Here is a 24,623-nt window from a genome sequence, read left to right as displayed (position 1 = left end):
GCCGACTCTTTTCTCTATATGTATCAATGATGTCACTCTTGCTGCTGGTGAATCTCTGATCCACCTCTACGCAGACGACACCATTCTGTATTTACGAAATATCCTCCAACACTTTACTCAGCAAATTCGATGTAGTCTATCACAGTGCCATCCATTTTGTCACCAAATCTTCATATACTATCCACCACTGTGACCTGTATGCTCTCATTGGCTGGCCCTCGCTTCATATTCGTCACCAAACCCACTGGCTCCAGGTCATCTATCTTTGCTCGGTAAAGCCCCGCCTTATCTCAACTCACTGGTCACCATAGTAACACCCACCTGTAGCACGCACTCCAGCAGGTATATTCCACTGGTCATCCACAAAGCCAACTCTTCCTTTTGCCGCCTTTCCTTCCAGTTCTCTGCTGCCAGTGACTGGAACAAATTGCAAAAATCACTGAAGCTGGAGTCTTACATCTCCCTCTCTAACTTTAAGCATCAGCTGTCAGAGCAGCTTAAAATCAAATCAAATCAAATTGATTTATATAGCCCTTCGTACATCAGCTGATATCTCAAAGTGCTGTACAGAAACCCAGCCTAAAACCCCCAAACAGCAAGCAATGCAGGTGTAGAAGCACGGTGGCTAGGAAAAACTCCCTAGAAAGGCCAAAACCTAGGAAGAAACCTAGAGAGGAACCAGGTTATGTGGGGTGGCCAGTTCTCTTCTGGCTGTGCCGGGTGGAGATTATAACAGAACATGGCCAAGATGTTCAAATGTTCATAAATGACCAGCATTGTCAAATAATAATAAGGCAGAACAGTTGAAACTGGAGCAGCAGCACGGCCAGGTGGACTGGGGACAGCAAGGAGTCATCATGTCAGGTAGTCCTGAGGCATGGTCCCAGGGCTCAGGTCCTCCGAGAGAGAGAAAGAAAGAGAGAAAGAGAGAATTAGAGAGAGCACACTTAAATTCACACAGGACACCGAATAGGACAGGAGAAGTACTCCAGATATAACAAACTGACCCTAGCCCCCCGACACATAAACTACTGTAGCATAAATACTGGAGGCTGAGACAGGAGGGGTCAGGAGACACTGCGGCCCCATCCGAGGACACCCCCGGACAGGGCCAAACAGGAAGGATATAACCCCACCCACTTTGCCAAAGCACAGCCCCCACACCACTAGAGCGATATCTTCAACCACCAACTTACCATCCTGAGACAATGCCGAGTATAGCCCACAAAGATCTCCGCCACGGCACAACCCAAGGGGGCGGGGCGCCAACCCAGACAGGAAGATCACATCAGTGACTCAACCCACTCAAATGACGCACCCCTCCCAGGGACGGTATGAAAGAGCCCCAGTAAGCCAGTGACTCAGCCCCTGTAATAGGGTTAGAGGTTACCGATCACTATACCTGTACACAGACAATCTGTAAATAGCACACCCAACTACCTCATCCCCATATTACTATTTACCCTCTTGCTCTTTTGCAACCCAGTATCTCTGCTTGCACATCATCTGCACAACTATCACTCCAGTGTTAATGCTAAATTGTAATACCTACTCTTCTACATTTGCACACACTGTACATAGATTTTTCTATTGTGTTATTGTTTATGTGTAACTCTGTGTTGTTGTTTTTGTCACACTACTTTGCTTTATCTTGGCCAGGTCGCAGTTATAAATGAGAACTTGTTCTCAACTGGCCTACCTGGTGAAATAGAAGCCAACACTGTTCCCTATCAGTGTTCTGGCTGGCTTTTGTAGAGTCAAATCAAATCCAACTGAATTCAAAGCACATTCAATGGACACTTTACATGCATGTGTTTTAGGTTAGGGCATACTGAGACTCTACAGATGAGAATTCTATGGAAGTCGGACACCTCAATTTAATATATTTGGATATTAACGCTAAAAATCCAGGACCTTGATTTAACAGGCAGTTCAAATATTGTCTTTGTATGATTGTTAGACACTGGTCTGAGACAGCTGCGTTCTTCAATTAAATACAACTATATTTACCCAATCAGGGGCAATTAAGAAAACCATAGCCAGATTATATCAACATCCTCAGCTAATACAAACAACAGACATCACCTGTCGCAATTACATCCCCCTTTCTGTTGGATATATAGGAAATGGTCCACAATTCCGCCACTAGAGGGCACAGGAGGACAGAATGGATCCCTGGTAGTCCAAGAGTTAGAAGTCACTGCTTTTGAAGTTTGCATGGAATCTATTAGTATTGACATGCTTAAATCGTAAGTAAAGGTTTCTAAGCAAAGCAACCATCTTAAGAAATGTAACTAGTATCTTTGAATATGAGCTAAATATCAGTTCTAGATGTCTGACTCCTGACGCACTGTGGGCCTCAAAATACTTTGGATTTGTTATTGAAGATATCAAACACACCAGCCCATTATCTGTTCACATGATCTCTTCGACATCTATATTACAAACAATTTTTGACATTTTCCATAATATTGTATATGTTAGACTGACCGCATGTCGAAGCAGTGCAGGCGATTGTTTAAGTGCTTCATAGAGTACATTTGGAAGCCATTGAAGATACTCTCTGTTACTCAGGTCAATTCAGAATGTAAAAGCACCACACACTTATCAACTGAAGCTCAGACATTAATACCACACACACACACACACACACACACACACACACACACACACACACACACACACACACACACACACACACACACACACACACACACACACACACACACACACACACACACACACACACACACACACACACACACACACACACACACACACACACACACACACACACAGTTTCCTCAGGAAAAAGCATAATTGTCAGCTACAATACAACCAGTCAGGAAACCGGCTGAGCACAGTGCTCTCCTGAGCAACAGTGGAGATACACACACAGTGGATGACATTCCACTGAGACACTGCACACGGTAAGAGGAATTAAGAATTGATCTTATTAAGGTGCACCTCTGATTGCTGTGCCTCTTGCCATCCTTTCTCTAAATCTTTAAAGCCGATACAATAATGCATATAGCTTTGCATTACCGTTGTGATGGTGTGTTCTGGTTTGCTCTAAAATACTGTCTCTGAGAGTTCATGAGATATCAAAACGTTTGATTGAGAAGGATACCCTACTGTAGTCTGTCTGTCATAACTATTATATTGTATCTTCAGGGAGTCCTTTAGATGTATAGCTCATAAAGTCTACCTTGTTACAAGGAAATAAAAAATGAAGTGTATGCCACTGTGGATTGTTTTGCTGGTCTTCAGAAACAGGTAGATGTTTGTTTACAATCATCTATGGTCTATGCTATAAGTACTTGAAAATAACAAGGTAATACTTTGTACTAGGATTTGGTACATACAGGGTCATAATTAACAATTTCAATGTAAGCCTTTTCAGACACTGACAAGGTTTCCAAGGAACAAAAAGGGAAAAACAAGTTTTATAATCAATATGATATATTTCTAGACAGGGCTAGCAATTCAATTATTTTCATATACCTTTAATGTTTCCATTTACCAGGACTTTAAGAACAACTAGTTACTATGTTTATTTCTAGAGATTAACCACTGTGTTCCACTTTATAATAAGTGTGGCTATAATACCTATACCTGTGCATTATACAGTAGTGTATGAGGACACATTGTTACATAGTAGTTTACAGTAGTTAGTGTAATTACATACAGCAAACTAGTGTCCCAGGCAGCCAAGCACTAAAACCACTTGACCCAATCAATTCTTTCACCGTGAATTTAGGGAGTAATTTTAAGTGATTTCATCAAGACCGATGTTATATCAAGTTGTTTAAATACTTAAGTGCTTTAGTGAAACAAATTACATCAAATCTCCTCATAGAGTGGATATTAATTCATGTGCAACATAATTTCCTCCCCAAAATGTTATTTCAATAATTAAAATAAGACAACTAGACTTAGCTTTTAAGTATTACCTACTAAAGAATTTCAAAGTAAAACTGATCGAATGGATTTTAACACACTTGTGTGAAACCCCATGCCATGATCTTCCCTCGGGGTAACTGGCACCCCCGGGGTGGGCCAGTTACCCATACGCATGTTCTACTGTCGGTAACTTGAGAACGCTGCTGGGTAATCGTCTGTGTTTGTATTTAATCGCTGAGTAAAGCCTATAGAGAATAGTCTCATTGCAACAGTTCTTATGCTATTAGAATATTCTGTAGGTCCTCAATTACAACGTTACTCTCTCATTCATTCTGGTTTTAGCTGGCATGTTCTGTTCAACCTTTTCCAGCCCACACTCATATTGAGCTCTTGGTATTGCTAGCCTAACTATGATCTGTTCTAACTAAGTGGCCTTGTGTCCTTGCAGTATTTGATCCCTGAGCACAAGCATCATGCCCATCCTTAAAAACCTTCCAGGGAGGACCAGGAGTAATCATGGGAACAGTGAACTCATCCTGCCCAGGTTAAACTTGGACCTGAGTCCCTTCGAGGAGGTAAACCTGGAGGAGGAGAGGAATGAGGGTGAACCCCCCATTTTGGTGGGCCGTGGAGCAAAATCCCTCCAGTGCAGGTTGTCGCGAGATGGGGAAGAGGAGGAGAATGAGGTGAACATGGAGAAGCACGGCACCGGGGCCCTTAAAGGAGGAAGACCCCTGAGGGGGACTCTGGAGCGACTGTGCGGCTCTTCCCCCCTGAAGACCCTGGGGAAGTTGGGTAAGGGGCTGCGTATGTCGGGGTGCAGCGTGTGGGGGACCAGCCCGTCCCTGCGAAGCCCCACGGACCCCCACTCGCCCCCGCCAGAGAAAGAGAAGAGGAAGGGCATCCGCAGGAGCTCAGAGGAGATCATGACCCTGCTACGGTAAGTGGGATGGAGGGTATTGATCTAGGATCAGATGCCTTTTAGATCATAATGAATAAGATTGCATGGACAGGGAGAACCATTTCCACTCTGAGACGCTTTATAAATACAGGTCCAGAGCCACAGATTAACATAAATGTAATGTCTCTCTATATATACAGTGCCAATAGAAAGTCTACACCCCCTTTAACTTTTTTCACATTCTGCTGCCAAGATGTTCAAATGTTCATAAATGACCAGCTTGGTCGAATAATAATAAGGCAGAACAGTTGAAACTGGAGCAGCAGCACAGTCAGGTGGACTGGGGACAGCAAGGAGTCATCATGTCAGGTAGTCCTGGGGCACGGTCCTAGGGCTCAGGTCCTCCGAGAGAGAGAAAGAAAGAGAGAATTTGAGAGAGCATATGTGGGGTGGCCAGTCCTCTTCTGGCTGTGCCGGGTGGAGATTATAACAGAACATGGCCAAGATGTTCAAATGTTCATAAATGACCAGCATGGTCGAATAATAGTAAGGCAGAACAGTTGAAACTGGAGCAGCAGCATGGCCAGGTGGACTGGGGACAGCAAGGAGTCATCATGTCAGGTAGTCCTGGGACATGGTCCTAGGGCTCAAGCCAATTGAAACTGGAGCAGCAGCATGGCCAGGTGGACTGGGGACAGCAAGGAGTCATCATGTCAGGTAGTCCTGGGGCGTGGTCCTAGGGCTCAGGTCCTCCGAGAGATAGAAAGAAAGAGAGAAGGAGAGAATTAGAGAACGCACACTTAGATTCACACAGGACACCGAATAGGACAGGAGAAGTACTCCAGATATAACAAACTGACCCTAGCCCCCCGACACATAAACTACTGCAGCATAAATACTGGAGGCTGAGACAGGAGGGGTCAGGAGACACTGTGGCAAAAATAAAACCCTATCCTAGGGTTAGGTTTTCAGAAGACTGAGGCGGGTTTTCTTCTAACTTGGGCTTTGCTCCTTTCATATTTATTTTTGATCCTGACAAACTCCCCAGTCTCTGCCGATGACAATAGATACATTTTAGATACAATTTTAAGGCCGCAAAATGTGAAAAAAGTCAAAGGGGGTGTAGACTTTCTGTAGGCACTGTAATATGATTAAGTTAGACACTATTTTGTAGCACTGTGATAGCTGTAACGAAATGACGGAAATGCTCACAGCATATAGCATAATCATTTCCTAATTGGTTATGGAATGTAAAAATTCACCATGTTTATGTGTTTGCTAATGCTATCTTGTGCACCTAAGCATTGAGTGAATGGCACTACGTATAACCGGGACATTGTTTTCACTTTGACTGTTGCAGCCAGGGAAAGGCAGCAATCAAAAATTCCAATCTGGATTGCTTAGAGCAGGGATGGGCAACTTTGATGTGGGTTGGGGCCACAAAAAATCAGAACTCATCATGATGGGCCGCAGTTTCTAACAGGTCTGTGTACCCACATCCATACCCACATCCATACCCACATCCATACCCACATCCATCCCACATCCATACCCACATCCATACCCACATCCAACCCACATCCATACCCACATCCATACCCACATCCATACCCACATCCATACCCACATCCAACCCACATCCATACCCACATCCATACCCACATCCAACCCACATCCATACCCACATCCATACCCATATCCATACCCACATCCAACCCACATCCATACCCACATCAAACCCACAATTGACCATCAGTGACTGACATAGAGAAACTGCTGATGCACAACCATATTTCGAAATGGCACCTTGTGTGTTCTACTATTCTAACTATTCTACTATTCTTAGTTGAGACCCTGATTGAGTTCTTGGGAAATTTGGAAATTTAACTGAGGGCCTTCAAAAGGGGGGCTGTGGCCCCCAGTTGCCCATCCCTGGCTTAGAGCTACAAGCACCTCTCAAGCATTTAAATAACTGCTTATTTATAGCATATGGTAGTCTGGATATGGTAGTCACCTGTTAGCATTGACCCTTACAGTATTTGATAACACGTATGTATCCCATTCCATTTATATTTGAGATGGAATCTTAATTCCCACACAATATCTCTGACTCTGGGAATCCACACATAGCTCTTCTCTCTCTTCAATGCCATACTGTGAGGTTGACAGCGTAACAAGCCATAATATAGTTCCTATTCTCTCCTGATGGTTCTCTTCTGCTTCTAGATTTGCAGGGCGGCGGAAGCAGACACAGCGTAGAGAGAGCCTGCCCTGCGGAGACCTGGGCATTGACAGCGAGGATGAGTCTCGCCGCCGGCCCTCCTTCCTCAGGATGGTCAATCTTAGCAAACTGAAGAGGGAGTCCCTGTCGGACCACAACTCCCAGGAGGCCGAGAAGGAACTGGAGGAGGAAGAGCCAGTGGTCAAACCTAGGGAACCACTCTCAGGTATACAAGGCGCTCCAAAACAAACCAATCAAGTGGGGAGATATGGTATGTGTTCTGCTGGTCCAGCCAATCACAGGGCACATAATCTGAAACCTCTGAATCATGTAAGGATCAATGCAGGTTACCTCTGTCTGTGGCATGTCAGTCAGCGTTGTACGTTTCAGTGTTCACATTACGAGTCCAACCTCACTTGAGTCTATTAAGTCGGAAACTCAGGAACTTCTTGGTCAGCTCCTGCAGTACTTCCTCCACCAATCCCACGCTGGTCTCTGATGAGCTGTAAGCGGTCCCCAGATCCCCTCAGTCATCGGGTTCAATCAGCACCAAACTATGAAAGCAGGAAATGACTGCACTTCCTCCCACTGCTGATCCCTTCAGATAAAGCTTAATCCAGAGCTACTGTTCACAGAGCTCCGTAGGGAGCAAAGCAGACAAGGGACAGTCAAAGGACAGTGTGGTATATAGCATGCCCAGAAAACAAATTGCAGACCTCCACAAGTCTGGTTCATCCTTGGGAGCAATTTCCAAATGCACATTCATCTGTACAATCAATAGTGCGCAAGTAAAAACACCATGGGACCACGCAACCGCCATACCGCTCAGGAAGGAAAAGCGTTCTGTCTCCTATAAATGAACGTACTTTGGTGCGAAAAGTGCAAAGCAATCCCAGAACAACAGCAAAAGACCCTGTGAAGATGCTGGTGGAAACAGGTACAAAAGTATCTATATCCACAGTAAAAACGAGTACTATATCGACATAACCTGAAAGGCTGATCAGCAAGGAAGAAGCCACTGCTCCAAAACCACCATAAAAAAGGCAGACTACGGTTTGCAACTGCACATGGGGACAAAGATCGTACCTTCGGAGAAATGTCCTCTGGTCTGATGAAACAAAAATAGAACTGTTTGGCAAAAATGACCATCGATTTGTTTGGAGTAAAAAGGGGGAACCTTGCAACCTGAAGAACACCATCCAAACCGTGAAGCACGGGGGTGGCAGCAACATGTTGTGGGGGTGCTTTGCTGCAGGAGGGAGGGAGTGGGGCACTTCACAAAATAGATTACATTTTGAGGAAGTAAAATGATGTGGATATATTGAAGCAACATCTCAAGACATCAGTCAGGAAGTTAAATCTTGGTCGCAAATGGGTCTTCCAAATGGACAATGACCCCAAGCATACTTCCAAAGTTGTGGCAAAATTGCTTAAGGACAACAAAGTCAAGATATTGGACTGGCCATCACAAAGCCCTGACCTCAATCCTATAGAACATTTGTGGGCAGAACTGAAAAAGTGTGTGCATACACACCTGACTCAGTTACACCAGCTCTGTCAGGTGGAATGGGCCAAAATTCACCCACCTTATTGTGGGAAGCTTGTGGAAGGCTACCTGAAACGTTAGACCCAAGTTAAACAATTTAAAGGCAATGCTATCAAATACCAATTTGAGTGTATGTAAACTTCTGACCCCCTGGGAATGTGATGAAAGAAATGAAAGCTGAAATAAATAATTCTCTCCACTATTATTCTGACATTTCACATTCTTAAAGTAAAGTGGTGATCCTAACTAACCTAAGACAGTAAATATTTACTAGGATTAAATATCAGCAATTGTGAAAAACTGAGGTTAAATGTATTTGGCTAATGTGTATGTAAACTTCAAACTTTAACTGTATCAGCACCCTTCAGTATGTCAATGTTGAAAACATGTACTTTTTCTCCTCACTTACCCCACCCGTTCCTACACATATGGCAATACTCTGTACAAACCAATAGACTAAACAGTTTGAAAGGGATTCCTCTATCTGTCCTTTCCTCTCTTCCCTCAGTGCTGGAGATCCTACAGCTGGTCAACCAGAGGGACCTCCTCCTGGCCGACACACACATCCAGGAGCTGGAGCACGAGTGCGAGCTACTGGCCTTCCTGCCACATCCCTCCACGCCTCCATCCACACCCCCCGGAGTGACCCCTCCTGGGTCCTTCGACAACCCCTCCAGTCCCAACGCTTCACGGGACGCCAGCAGGCGCAAGGCCAAGGATGTGGAGCTGCTGTATGAGGCCCTGCAGAAGGAGATGTGGGACGTGGTGAGGGAGTCCCTCCGCCAGCCAACGGCCGGGCCCAACCTGGGACTGGTGGTGCTGGTCATTCAGCAGGAGGAGCAGGCTGACATTTCCCAGGCCCAGAGAGAAGAGACCCAGACCCAGCCCTTAAGGGAGGGCCTCCAACCCCATCATAGCCAGAGGCCCCGTCAGCTCAAGCTGAAATGGCGGCAGGCGGTGGCGGAGGCGGCAGACTGGAGCCTGCCGCAGCAGGTGGACACTCAGGCGGGGCAACTGGCCTCATACCTGGAGAGGTTAAGGGGACGCATGGTGGACGACCTGGACGCGGCACGGCGGAACGTGGTGTCGGTCTACCCGGAGGAGTTCCAGGCCTTCCAGGTGTATGTACAGAGCTACCACCGGGCGGTGGCCAGACGCCTGAAAATCATTACCAGCTCCCAGCTTCAGATCACTGACGTCTACTCTATGCTGGACTGGTTCTACAACATCTACAACAGGTCAGTGTCACAAGTCATAACATAACAACATTAAATGTATACACTCTTAGAAAATAAGGTACTACCTAGAACCATAAAGGGTTATTTAATTGTCCCCTTAGGAAAACCCTATGAAAATGGTAGCATATGTAAAATCAATCATGAGATAAACAAAAATACATTAATACAAATACATGAAATAGTAGAATAATGAATGAATAATACTCAATAATACATCACATTACATACATCAAAAAGAGTTACAAATCATAGAAACTCATTCATGGATGTACAGGTACTTTGGACAATAGTTCAGAAATGAATGTGATATTTGAGACCTCTCTCTCATCAATTGATTGTACAGTGTACACACATATGATTTCAGTTTGTGATTGTGTGATCTGGGGGTTAGAAACATGCTTATTTTGATATTATAAAGAAACATTTTCACAAACAATGGCAACTACGTTGACACTGCCATGTTCATCTAAGCCTTGCTGTAGGAAAACCACAACAGTGTCTGACATTTTCGGCTGTTTCAGATACACCTCCCCTGACTGCTCTTGTCGACATTCGTCTACAGTCGGCTACGTTAGCCTTACAACTCAAACGCGGCCATTATCAATTTTTGGCTCCAGTGGAACCCTTTCATTAATACAATGTTATACGTTCTTAGTAGAACCTGTTTCACCACCAAAGGGTTCACCTATGGGGACAAAAATATATCATTTTTAAATAAGAGTGTAAGATAAGAACATCAAGGAAGTCCATTGTACGTATGTATGAATATTAACATAGATCTTTACAGGTATTAGTTCAGATCTGAAATGTGAGACTTGACTGGATAGTGACACATAGTATCTCTTCCTCACTCTCCCTCTCGTCTTTTTTAAGGGATGTCCTGGGCACCGTTGGCATGAAAACCCCAATTAACTACTCCCGACTGGAACCCCTACTGCACCAAGACACAGTGGACCAACTGGAACAGGACTGCCTGAACACTGTCAGGGTAAAATCACATTGCTTTTAAAGTGCAATTCAACCTCATATTCATTATCTCCAGCACCATACTAGTGTCTACATGTGTGAAAATGGCGCATTTATATGATCTGTGGTTAAAAAGACAAGGTCATAAAAAATGCTTCTCTTTTACATCACAGGGATAGGATTAAAAGTAAGAAAAACTGTTAGCTTTTCAAAACCTGTTTCTCGTCACTTTACCTTGCATTCATGTACATATCTACCTCAAATACCTCATACCCCTGCACATTGATCTGGTACTGGTACTCCCTGTATATAGCTCCACATTGATCTGGTACTGATACTCCCTGTATATAGCTCCACATTGATCTGGTACTGGTACTCCCTGTATATAGCTCCACATTGATCTGGTACTGGTACTCCCTGTATATAGCTCCACATTGATCTGGTACTGGTACTCCCTGTATATAGCTCCATTCTTGTGCATTTTATTCCTCTTGTGCTACTATTTTTCTTTTTATTATACATTTTAACTCTGCCTTGTTGGGAAGGGCTCGTAAGCAAGCATTTCAAGTCTACACCCGTTGTACTTGGCCCGTGTGACAAATAACATTTTATTTAATTTTATTTGGAGGGTATTTTCTTGCTCCCCAAGTCACCGCAAATCACATACAGTAGTGTTTGAAAATTATTGTTTTAACTTTCGATTATATCATCAGGTAGAACCTTTTAACTTTATATATCTTTCTACAAAACATAGAAATGTGCCATTTTCACATCTGTAGAGACTGCTTTTGTGATGGCGATAATGAAAAGTGGTGGAATTGTCCATTAATACTGAACACTGTCAGGGGGGGGGGGGGGATCCCACCTACAGAGGTAATGGTTCTGGCACTAATCTAATGGTACTGAAACTTCCCATACTTGTTTCTTGGGTAGGCAATGGACTTTGTGATTGTGTGTGTTCCATTTATCGCAGGAGAAGGTGTCCACAGAGCTCACTCAGGTTCTGGATGAGGAGGAGAGGCGGTGGGCCCAAACGCTGCACATAGAGGAGTACCAGTCCAGTCTGGCCCGCTCTGTCATCCAGGTCTGTCACACTATGACTCAGAGACACTACTGCACTGTAGATCTGTAGGTCACCATTGGACATTGTGGTAAACAACTCGAAGACATTTGTAAATCTTCCATTAATATTGGAGTGACCTATTTTGGGTGGTTGGATTTTGAAGTTCCTGCTCTGATCAGTATCTGTGTGTGGTTGTTACAGAGACTAAAGGTAGACCTGGACAGATCCACAGCTGTAAGCCCGTTTCTGGGGGCCAGGGTGGCCCGCTGCAATCTCAATGGACTGTCTGACTTCCTATATAGGTGAGGAGAAGATGTGTTTATAAAGAAATGGACATTGAGTTCAATCAACAACCTCAATGTGAATCAATATATGGATTTAATTTGATCATGTTACTATGTCCAGTTTCCAGAGAAAGGTGGAGATGTTCCATGAGACCCAGGCTGAGTTTGGGGACCGGGGCGATGGATACGTCTCCAGGACCATCTCTCTGGTCAACTGCTGCCCGCCTCTCAGGTAGATACCCAGACAGAGAAGTCATCTCCTGTGGTGGCATCTGTGTTAACTGATGCTCCAATCAAATGCTCATCAAAAACATGTATTTTTCAGTTGGTGAAGTGGTAAATGGGACGAGAGCGTCTCCAGTTAGCTAGCTAACATTGCTTACAATTAGTTGGCAATCTTGTTAAAGTTGACAAGTAAAATTGTATTTGTCACATGCTCCAAATACAACAAGTGCAGACTTTACCGTGAAAAGCTTACTTACGAGCCCTTTCCCAACAATGTAGTTAAAAAGTAAGACAATTACTAAATAGATAAAAAGGAAAATATTAACACAATAAAATAACAATAACGAGGCTATATACAGGCTATATACAAGGAGTAGTGGTACCAGTGTCAGTATACTGGGTTACGAGGTAATTGGGGTGATTGATTGAGGTAATATATACATGTAGGTTTTGTTAGGTGATTGATTGATTGAAATACAAAAAGTCTGGGTAGTTAGTTGATTAACTGTATAGCAGTCTTATGGATTTGGGGTAGAAGCTGTTAAGCAGTCTTTTGGTCCCAGACTTGACTTTCTGGTACCGGAAGATTTTTAGGGCCTTCCTCTGACACCGCCTGGTATAGAGGTCCTGGATGACAGGGAACTCAGCCCCAGTGATGTACTGGGCCATACGCACTACCCTTTGATGCGCCTTGCGGTCAGATGCCGAGCAGTTGCCATGCCAAGCGGTGATGCAGCCAGTCAAGATGCTCTCAATGGTACAGCTGCAGAACTTTTCAAGGATCTGAGGGCCCATGCCAAATCTCTTTAGCCTCCTGAGGGGGAAGAGGCATTGTTGTGTCCTCTTCACGACTGTGTTGTGTTTGCACCATGGTATGTCCTTAGTGATGTGGACACAGAGGAACTTGGCGCTCCACTGTCGTGTCGTCGGCAAACTTAATGATGGGGTTGGAGTCGTGTGCGGCCACACAGTCGTGGGTGAACATGGAGTACAGGTGGGAGCTAAGGACGGGGGGACCCAGTGTTGAGGGTCAGATGTGTTTTTCCTACCCTCGTCAGAAAGTCCAGTATCTAATTGCAGAGTGAGGTGATTAATCCCAGGATCCTTAATTTAGTGATGAGTTTGGAGGGCACTATGTAGTCAGTGAAGAGCATTCTCACATACGTAGGTGTTCCTTTTGTCCAGGTGGGGAAGGGCACTGTGGAGTGCAATAGAGATTGCATCAACTGTGGATCTGTTAGGGCGGTATGCGAATTGTGGGTCCAGGGTGTCTGGGATGATGGTGTTGATGTGAGCCACGACCACACTTTCAAAGCATTTCATGGCTACATATGTGAGTGCTATGGGTCGATAGTCATTTAGACAGGTTACCTTGGCGTTCTTGGGCACGTGGACTATGGTGGTCTGCTTGAAACATATGTAAGACTGTAAGACCCATATGGGAGAGGTTGAAAATGTCTGTGAAGACGCATGCCAGTTGGTCAGCGCATGCTCTGAGTACCCATCCTGGTAATCCGTCTGGCCCTGCGGCCGCATCAGATGAGCGTCAGAGCCGGTGTAGTAGGATTTGATCTTTGTGTTGACATTTTGCCTGTTTGATGGTTCGTCGGTCGTAGGGGGATTTCTTATAAGCATCCGAATTTGTGACCTTCTCCTTGAAAGCCGGAGCTCTAGCCTTTAGTTCAGTGCAGATGTTGCCTGTAATCTTGGCTTTTGGTTAGGGGATGAACGTACTGTCACTGTGGGGACTACATCGTCGATGCACTTATTATTGAAGCCGATGACTGATGTGGTAAACTCCTCAATGCCATCGGGTGAATCCTGGAACATGTTCCAATCTGTGCTAACGGAACTGTCCTGTAGCTTAGCGTCCGCTTCATCGGATCATTTCCGTATTGAGCATAATACTGGTACTTCCTGTTTGAGTTTTTGCTTGTAAGCAGGAATTAAGAGGATGGAGTTATGGTCAGATTTGCCAAATGTAGAGTGAGGTCTAGCTTTGCATGCACCACTGTGTGTAGAGTTTTTTTCTCACTCTATTTGCACAGGAGACATGCTGGTAGAAATCTGTTAAAACAGATTTCATTTTCCCTGCATTAAAATCCCCGGGCCATTAGGAGCGCTGCATCTTCTTGTTTGCTTCTGGCCCTATAAGGCTTGTTGTGTGTGGTCTAGTGCCAGCATAGGGCTGTTGTGGTAAATAGACAGCTACAAAAAATATAGATGAAAACTCTCTTGGTAAATAGTGTGGTATGCAGCTTATCACGAGGAATTTTAACTCAGGCAAGCAGAACCTTCAGACTTCATTAATATGAATGATCATGCACCAACTGTTGTTGACAAAGGGACAAATAGATCACATGGTCAAATTATGTTATCCACATTATTAAGGTTGTAAATGGTTCAAACGGGTTTTCCAAGTCAGAAATACGAGTTTCAGATCATTCTTACACTACCTGAACTCACCAACAGTGTTTGCATTCCACTTTTTGTGTAGATCCTTTGTACAGCGTTGCAGGCAGTGTGACCCACAGAGCAACGAGGAGTCCACACAGAGAGCTAACTCCTCCCTGGACAGGATTGTTAACCAATCAGTGAGGGTTCTGACAGAAAGACTATTTGAGCACATCAGGGTGAGGCAATGTGCTTTTTAAATGTGTCCTCCTTTGGTAGGGCACAGAAAATGTTTTCCTTACAATTTATTGACACAAAACATACATTTATCTTAAAATCCCTTCCCCAATACACAACTTGCCAATTCCACACTCATATATGACTGATCAAACACAAACACACATGCTCTAACGTTTACACAGATGTGCATTTTGCAATAGGAGCATAATGTTCATCACTTCATGTGGGTCAAAGCTGTGTATTTCTGTTCCAGCCGTTCTTTGACAAGCTGGTGAAAAGGAAGTGGCTAAACAACACTGAGGCCTTTGAAGCCATCGAAGCAAGCGTCAAACAACACTTCAAGAAGTTCAGAAGAATGGACTGCCCACCTTATCAGGTCTCCACCAATGACCACATACCTAACACATGATAACATGCTGCACAAAATACATGCAATAAATATTTGACATTTCTATCCCAATATATTAAGTTTATCAACAGTTACAGTGCCTTTGGAAAGTATTCAGACCCTTTGACTTTTTCCACATTTTGCTAGGTTACAGCCTTATTCTAAAATTTCAAACAAGGGCACTGCGTTCATCCACCTCTGGCCTGCTCGCCTCCCTACCACTGAGGAAGTACAGTTCCCGCGCAGCCCAGTCAAAACTGTTCGCTGCTCTGGCCCCCAATGGTGGAACAAACTCCCTCACGACGCCAGGACAGCGGAGTCAATCACCACCTTCCGGAGACACCTGAAACCCCACCTCTTTCAGGAATACCTAGGATAGGATAAAGTAATCCTTCTCACCCCCCCCCCCTTAAAAGATTTAGATGCACTATTGTAAAGTGGCTGTTCCACTGGATGTCTTAAGGTGAACGCACCAATTTGTAAGTCGCTCTGCATAAGAGCGTCTGCTAAATGACTTAAATGTAAATGTAAAATGTAAAAATTGATTCAATAGTTTTTTCCCCCCTCGTCAACCTACACACAATACCCCATAATGACAAAGCAAAAACAGATTTTTAGACATTTTTGCTAATTTATTGCAAATGAAAAACGTATAACACATTTATATAAATATTAAGAACCTTTACTCAGTACTATGTTGAAGCAACTCTGTTCTTGGGTATGACGCATCAAGCTTGGCACACCAGTATTTGGGGAGGCAGGGTAGCCTAGTGGTTACTAGTGTTGGACTAGTAACCGGAATGTTGCAAGTTCAAATCCCCGAGCTGACAAGGTACAAATCTGTCATTCTACCCCTGAATAGGCAGTTAACCCACTGTTCCTAGGCTGTCATTGAAAATAAGAGTTTGCTCAATTTATTGTTGCCTCAATCCTGACTAGTCTCCCAGTCCCTGCCGCTGAAAAACATCCCCACAGCATAATTATGCCACCACCATTATTCACAGTAGGGATGGTGCCAGGTTTCCTACAGATGTGACGCTTGGCATTCAGGCCAAGAGTTCAATCTTGGTTTCATCAGACCAGAGAATATTGTTTCTCATGGTCTGCGGGTCTTTTGGTGCCTTTTGTCAAACTCCAAGCGGGCTGTCATGTGCCTTTTACTGAGGAGTGGCTTCCATCTGGCCACTCTACCATAAAGGCCTGATTGGTGGAGTGCTGCAGAGATGGTTGTCCTTCTGGAAGGTTCTCCCATCTCCACAGAGGAACTCTAGAGCTCTGTCAGAGTGACCATCCGGTTCTTGGTCACCTCTCTGACCATGGCCCTTCTCCCCCTATTGCTCAGTTTGGCAGCGCAGCCAGCTCTAGGAAGAGTCTTGGTGGTTCTACTTCTTCCATTTTAGAATGATTGAGGCCACCGTGTTCTTGGGGACCTTCAATGCTGCAGAAATGTTTTGGTACCCTTCCCCAGATCTGTGCCTCGACACAATCCTGTCTCGGTGCTCTACGGGCAATTCCTTCGATCTCATGGATTGGTTTTTGCTCTGACATGCAATGTCAACTGTGTGACCTTATATAGACAGGCGTGTGACTTTCCTAATCATGTCCAATCAATTGAATTTACCCCAGGTGAACTCCAATCAAGTTGTAGAAACATCTCAAGGATGATCAATGGGAACAGGATGCATCTGAGCTCAATTTCTAGACTCATAGCAAAGGGTCTGAATACTTATGTAAATATGTTTTTTCGGTTCCAAAATTTCTAAAAACCTGTTTTCTCTTTGCCATTATGGGGTATTGTGTGTAGATTGCTGAGGATTCTTTATTTATTTTTTCATCCATTTTAGAATAAGGCTGTAACGTAACGAAATGTAGAAAAAGTCAAGGGGTCTGAATACTTTCTGAAGGCACTGTATGTTATGATTGAGGGACTGAATAATTGAGTGGTTGACTGTTTGATTGACAGATACTGGTGGGGGAGATACACAGGCGGGTTTTGGTGGAGTATTTGCGTGCGATCATGCGAGGACGGGTCATCTGCACATCATCGAAGATGAGGAAGAGGATGGCATTCCGACTGCAGGACGAGGCCAAGCAGCTCAAAGGGCTCTTTAAAGACCTGGTCAGTCATCCCTCTGATTTACGGTCGTAATGACCATAAACAACTACAGTTGAAGTCGGAAGTTTACATATACTTAGTTTGGAGTCATTAAAACTTGTTTTTCAACCACTCCACAAATGTCTTGTTAAAAAAACTATAGTTTTGTCAAGTTGGTTAGGACATCTACTTTTTGCATGACACAAGTAATTTTCCCAACAATTGTTTACAGACAGATTATTTCACTTATAATTCACTGTATCACAAATACAGTGGGTCAGATGTTTACAAACATTAAGTTGACTGTGCCTTTAAACAGCTTGGAAAATTCCAGAAAATTATGTCATGGTTTTAGAAGCTTCTGATAGGCTAATTGACATAATTTGAGTCAATTGGAGGTGCACCTGTAGATGTATTTCAAGGCCTACCTTCAAACTCAGTGCCTCTTTGCTTGACATCATGGGAAAATCAAAATAAATCAGCCAAGACCTCAATTAAAAAATTGTAGACCTCCAAACGTCTGGTTCATCCTTGGGAGCAATTTCCAAACGCCTGAAGGTACCACATTCATCTGTACAAACAATAGTACGGAAGTATAAACCACATGTGACCGTCATACCGGTGAGGAAGGAGACACGTTCTGTCTCCTAGAGATGAATGTACTTTGGTGCGAAAAGTGCAAATCAATCCCAGAACAACAGCAAAGGACCTTGTGAAGATGCAGGAGGAAACAGGTACAAAAGTATCCATATCCACAGTAAAACGAGTCCTATATCGACAGCAGCATGTCCTCTGGTCTGATGAAACAAAAATAGAACTGTTTGACTATAATGACCATTGTTATATTTGGAGGAAAAAGGGGGAGGCTTGCAAGCCGAAGAATACCATCCCAACCGTGAAGCTACCAAATACTAATTGAGTGTATGTAAACTTCTGACCCTCTGCGAATGTGATTAAATAAATAAAAGCTGAAATAAACCATTCTCTCTTCTATTATTTTGACATTTCACATTCTTAAAATAAAGCGGTGATCCCAACTGACCTAAAACAGGGAATTTTTACTCTGATTAAATGTCAGGAATTGTGAAAAACTGAGTTTAAATGTATTTGCCTAATGTGTATGTAAACTTCCGACTTCAACTGTATCTGAACGCGATAAGATGATTTAGTTTAACACTCCCAACGACTGTTTTGTAACCCCAATTAACCGCTTATGGTCCAAGATAGCACCTTTTATTCTAAGAATGTAGGACTACAAATCCTGATAGATGATGTTGGTATTAATGTCTATGGTACGTCCACACAGAGCTTTTGTTTCAGAAAATGATGGATTGCACCTATCTGTTGATGGCTGATGGACAATGAGATGATTGACCTTTGTACTTATGCAACTCGTCCATATCAATTGTTTTACAAATGTTTATAATTACTTATCTTACATAATATTTCCTCTTTCAGGAGTCAGGATCCTCTTGGCTGGACAGTGTCCTCACTCACCTGGCTGACATCATTCTCCTGGAGGACACTCCGTCCATCCAGATGGAGGTTGCTGTTCTGGTGAAAGAGTTTCCAGACATACGGTAAGGGTTTTCATCATTTTGGGGAATACCGTATTGCGCAATGTTTTGAAAGTCCAGAGTTGGAAAACAATGAACAAATTTGGCAAATGTCGTTCATTGGTCACCATTTCCTATATACGCTATGCCACAGTACCCAGAACCTACATGCCACGGTGCAGTTTCACAAAGTGCTATTTTTGACATCTGGACAAAGGTAGCGGAATTTAAGTCCACGTATAGACTTTCTGTTGACACAATAGGTCAAAACAAAGGGGAAAAGCATGCGAACATACCATTATTAACCTTTTGGTATTAACCATACCATTATTAACCTCCTGCCTGTATACAAGTTGAAAATGGCAAATTTGGGCACTGATAAACGACTAAATTGGAACTCAGTGTCTGTAAAATAACAAGCTATACATGACATCAGAGCTCTGGCTCTGAGTTCTTATGGCTGCAATCCCGTTAACGGGATGATATGACAACAGCCAGTGAATGTGCAGGGCGCCAAATTCAAAACAACATAAATCTCATAATTAAAATTCCTCAAACATACATGTATCTTATACCGTTTTAAAGGTAATCTTTTTGTTAATCCCACCACAGTGTCCGATTTCAAATATGCTTTACAGCAAAAGCACCACAAACGAATATGTTAGGTCACCACCAAGCCACAGAATAAACACAGCCATTTTTCCAGCCAAAGAGAGGTGTCACAAAAAGCACAAATGGAGATAAAATTAATCACTAACCTTTGATGATCTTCATCAGATGACACTCATAGGACTTCATGTTACACAATACATGTATGTTTTGTTTGATAAAGTTCATATTTATAGAAAAAAATCTTGAGTTTACATTGGCGCGTTACATTCACTAGTTCCAAAAACATCCAATGATTTTGCATAGCCACATCGATTCAACAGCAATACTCATCATAAATGTAGATGATAATACAAGTTATACACAAGGAATTATAGATATACCTCTCCTTAATGCAACTGTTGTGTCAGATTTTTTAAAAACTTTACGGAAAAAGCATACCATGCAATAATCTGAGACTGCGCTCAGAAATATAATACAATTAGCCGCCATGTTGGTCAACAGAAACCAGAAATTACATGCTAAATATTCCCTTACCTTTGGTGATCTTCATCAGAATGCACTCGCAGGAATCCCAGGTCCACAATAAATGCTTGATTTGTTCGATAATGTCCATTATTTATGTCCAATTAGCTACTTTTGTTAGCGCGTTTGGTACACCTATCCAAACGCTTGTGCATTTCTTCGGACAAAAACTTCAAAAAGTTATATTACAGGTCGAAGAAACATTTCAAACTAAGTACAGAATCAATCATTAGGATGTTTTTATCATAAATCTTCAATAAAGTTCCAACCCGGAGAATTCCTTTGTGTCTTGAGAAGGAATGGAACGCAAGTCATCCACCTCTGGCCTGCTCGCCTCCCTACCACTGAGGAAGTACAGTTCCCGCTCAGCCTAGTCAAAACTGTTCGCTGCTCTGGCCCCCCAATGGTGGAACAAACTCCCTCACGACGCCAGGACAGCGGAGTCAATCACCACCTTCCGGAGACACCTGAAACCCCACCTCTTTAAGGAATACCTAGGATAGGATAAAGTAATCCTTCTCACCCCCCCCCCCTTAAAAGACCTAGATGCACTATTGTAAAGTGGCTGTTCCACTGGATGTCATAAGGTGAAAGCACCAATTTGTAAGTCGCTGGATAAGAGCGTCTGCTAAATGACTTAAATGTAATGTAAATGTAAAGTCGATATCATGTGGAATGCGCGTGACCAGGAAATGGCTCTCTGCCAGTAAGCTGACTCATTCAGCTCTTATTCAGTCCCACAACACAGTAGAATCCTCATTCAAGTTTCTAAAGACGGTTGACTTCTAGTGGAAGCCATAGGAAGTGCAACTTCATTCATATCCCAATGTGAATTCAATTGGGCCTGGATTGAAAATCCACCAACCTCACTTACTGTTTGGATTTCTTCTCAGGTTTTTGCCTGCCATTAGAGTTCTGTTTTACTCACAGACATCATTCAAACAGTTTTAGAAACTTCTGAGTGTTTTCTATCCAATACTAATAATAATATGCATATATGAGCAACTGAGACTGAGGAGCAGGCAGTTTACTCTGGGCACCTCTGGGCACTTTTCATCCAAGCTACTCAATAGTGCCCCTGCAGCCATACGAAGTTTTAACAACGCTGTATGGGTTTTGACTGATAGCCGTTCTGAACATGATCACCTTGCGCGAAAAGAAGTTGCCCCCATCCCTCCCACTAATTGGGCAACTGTTGCAAATGTTTTGTTGTCTGAGTGAGGGAAATGCTGTAAATTAAGAGGACTATAATAAATACCGCTTTGATTTCATACAAGCAAGCCAAACACCCAAATGTGCACTTCACATTTCCATATCATAAAACTCATGTCATATACAGCGTCAATGTATATCATTATGTTTGATGTACAGTTACAAGATGACATGGCGTCATACCCTGGTTTGTTCTGAACAGAATTAATATATATGTTTGTCTATTGTGAAGAAAATTAGCACGGAACAAGCAATAACATGATCTGATTCCCTGAATTGCATTGTGAAAGCCTAACGCTGTAATATTGTATTTTATAACCTAGCTAGTCATGTTGGCAATAGAACAAGCTTTAAAATGATGCCCACCTGGCCCAGATAGCAATTTATAATGGATTGCTCTTGGATTGCATAAACAACAACAGTAATTGTGTGAGTGCTGGGATGCAGGGTTGTGTTCCAAACAAAACACCTCCAAGTGTGCTTTCTGTAGTTCCTCAACTGCATAGCTAGGAGAGCTGAAAAAACAACTTATAGTTGAACACTCTACTTTGAGTCATAAAAGTGCATTAAAATGACTTAGGAACTGTGAACACTTTGGAGAGGTGTGTGGCCACTCTCACTCAAACCCTTGTAATTCGTTTTGGCTTATGTTGCACCTACCCCACATTTTCCAGCAATATTCCTATCATATTACTGAATGTATCCAGAGTATTGTCAGATTTTGTTATCAACAAATGCGGCGAAAGTACAGTAAATGTAAAATGCACATAACATCATTGGATTCAGTATTGTGTCAGGTGAACTGTTGCGTCCTCACCTTTGTCCTAATAATTTCCCCATAATTTCCAAACAGTTTCCTACCATGGTTTCATATGTATTCTGTAAGAAACATTTCAATTTAGTCCATATAGGTTGAGTGTACTTTATTCTTGGAGAGGACCAAGGGGCTGTTTTGAGTGGCAGAGGCTGGAGGGCCCCACAAGGTCCCAGGCCCCTCGTTGTTTGTGTGTTTTGTGGGGTCAGCTAAGGGCTGGCTAGCTGGCATCGTACCCAATGTGTGACGCATGACCTGTGGCCAGGCAGACAGGAAGCTGCTGCAGAGTACTTCCTGTTCCTGCCACCCTGTGAGAGACAGTCTGGTGCCACGCTCTGGAATCAAAGGAGGGGGCTGGAGCAGGTCAAGACAACCTGGACACATGTTAACTCACTCAGGCACAAGGAGTCTCTGCAAGCATCACTCTTTTGTTTTGTTACTAGCCGCCTGTATTTTCATAGATCAAAGTCTGCCGTCTACCACTGGGACTCCCCCAAATGTCTATTTGGGGTGAAATATAATTGAAAAAATGATCAATAGATCAATTGAACATAATAAGTCATGGCCCTTTGCTCTACAACATGATTGAATCATGAAGCTACCTGAAACCACCGAAACACACTAACATCGGTCTCCATCTTCCCTGTCTTTCCTTTCTCTTCCTCCCTTCATCCTACCGCAGGAAGAAGCACATCTCCACCCTGCTAAATGTGCGGGGGATGATACGTCAGGCAGAGCGCCAAGAGATCTTGAACGTGGTCCGAGACTTTGAGAGCAGCAACAGCTCTACCCTGCCATGCAGGGATCATGCCCTCTTCTCGGACATCCCTGTCACCACCGAGGTACATTGCATCAACCTGGGCCTCATCCGTGTTGCCATGACCGTCGCCAACTGGTTCTCAGAGGCCCGGCTTCGACGACACCGTAAGAGAAGCCCCAGGAACAGAACCACGCTGCCACCGGAACAACTGAAAGAGGACAAGGATATGGATTATGATTGACTTCAAGGAAATCGTATGGAGTTGATGCACATCAAGTGTTTGGTAGAACAGAGGCTCGCTCACCTGTAATTCTGTATCCATGTGTGCATCTCTATGACTACTTGATACTCATGGAGCTTTAAGATCGAATTGTTTGGATTTCTGCTTTAAATAATAGAGGTAGAGGTTTGTTGATGACGACACTTCGAAGAGTACTCAATCTTAAATTCTGTCATATTACTGTATGTGCTGCGACTACTACAATGGGGCAGAATCACAAACTACTGTGAAACTTACTACTACTGATAAGAAATGCAAAGTCCCCATAGAAACATGAAATTAAATGTTTATAATTCATCTGTAAATGATCTTCCCACTCATTTACAGACATTTGAATGGATAGCGATAAGAAGAAGAACTTGACATCAGGTACCACAGATACAAGCCCATCTACTGTACTTCAAGCTCAGATTTTTCTTCATGTTTAGAATCATTTTGTAAACCTCATTGGGTAACACTTTACATTAAGGTGTAAGTGTATACATTTATAAGTAGTTAATAAACTGCTTAAAGATAGCTTACATGACTGCACAATTTTACATGACTGCACAATTTTAACCAATGTGTTATAGGGTTAGGGTTAGGGTTAGGGTCTAACCCTCTCTCTCTCTCTCTCTCTCTCTCTCTCTCTCTCTCTCTCTCACTCGCTCGCTCGCTCGCTCTCGCTCTCTCTCTCGCTCGCAAGATGTCACTCAAGCTCATTTGTCTAGAACTCAAATTGCTAGGGGCTAGCTCATGTAGGGAAAATGGCACAGCAGTCACTTTCAAAGTAGCGATGTCATCATAGCCGCGGGAAGTAGGGGTGCTGAGGGTGCTGCAGCACTAGGGTTTAATATTTTCCCGGTATTTTACAAACGTGCCATCTCAAGAATAAATCATTATTCTCCCGGGTAACCTGGTATTTCCTGACAAAACAGTATGTGTAATTCAAAAGCATTATAAAACATATACAGTGCCTTCGGAAAGTATTCAGACGCCTTGCCTTTTCCGACATTTTGTTACGTTACAGCCTTATTCTAAAACTGATATAATAAAACAATTTCCTGAGCAATAACACAATACCCCATAATGACAAAGTGAAAAAAACAGGTTTTTAGAATTTACATAAGTATTCAGACCCTATTGCTATGAAACTCGAAATTGAGCTCAGGTACATGCTGTTTCCATTGATCATCCTCGACATGTTTCTACAACTTGATTGGCGTCCACCTGTGATACATTAAATTATTGCACATGATTTGGAAAGTAACACGCCTGTTTATATAAGGTCCCACAGTTGAAAGTGGATGTCACAGTAAAAATCAAGCCATGAGGTCGAAGGAATTGTCCGTAGAGCTCTGAGGCACAGATCTGGGGAAGGGTACCAAAACATTTCTGCAGCATTGAAGGTCCCCAAGAACACA

The 24,623-nt window shown here is 43.2% G+C and overlaps 1 protein-coding gene across 2 annotated transcripts; it reads left to right on the top strand.

The window, feature by feature from the left end:
• The first annotated feature begins 2,799 nt into the window (after nt 1–2,799).
• exoc3l2a (exocyst complex component 3-like 2a) lies at nt 2,800–24,114 on the top strand. 2 transcript variants are annotated; one of them, XM_029671408.2, is made up of 13 exons: nt 2,800–2,930; nt 4,352–4,843; nt 7,031–7,251; nt 9,080–9,809; nt 10,683–10,797; nt 11,749–11,859; nt 12,040–12,140; nt 12,244–12,354; nt 14,845–14,980; nt 15,235–15,357; nt 17,333–17,488; nt 18,923–19,044; nt 22,863–24,114. In XM_029671408.2, the coding sequence occupies exons 2-13, from the start codon at nt 4,377–4,379 to the stop codon at nt 23,179–23,181; spliced, it is 2,712 nt and encodes a 903-aa protein (XP_029527268.1). In that variant the 5' UTR covers nt 2,800–2,930; nt 4,352–4,376; the 3' UTR covers nt 23,182–24,114. The 2 variants fall into 2 exon arrangements, with proteins under 2 accessions (XP_029527268.1, XP_029527269.1); XM_029671409.2 differs by lacking the exon at nt 2,800–2,930 and adding an exon at nt 6,165–6,287 and having other exon boundaries at nt 4,756–4,843.
• The last annotated feature ends 509 nt before the right edge of the window (nt 24,115–24,623 follow it).

This window comes from Oncorhynchus nerka, linkage group LG10 (assembly GCF_034236695.1).
Source record: "Oncorhynchus nerka isolate Pitt River linkage group LG10, Oner_Uvic_2.0, whole genome shotgun sequence".
Classification (NCBI taxonomy): domain Eukaryota; kingdom Metazoa; phylum Chordata; class Actinopteri; order Salmoniformes; family Salmonidae; genus Oncorhynchus; species Oncorhynchus nerka.
This window is presented reverse-complemented; position numbering and strand designations above follow the sequence as displayed.

What these genes read in the sequence shown, in the direction of transcription:
- exoc3l2a (XM_029671408.2), top strand. Translation starts at nt 4,377, where the DNA reads ATGCCCATCCTTAAAAACCTTCCAGGGAGGACCAGGAGTAATCATGGG. An exon ending in AAGGGCTCTTTAAAGACCTG is followed by an intron (nt 17,489 to 18,922) that starts GTCAGTCATCCC and finishes TTCCTCTTTCAG; the next exon opens with GAGTCAGGATCCTCTTGGCT. An exon ending in AAAGAGTTTCCAGACATACG is followed by an intron (nt 19,045 to 22,862) that starts GTAAGGGTTTTC and finishes ATCCTACCGCAG; the next exon opens with GAAGAAGCACATCTCCACCC.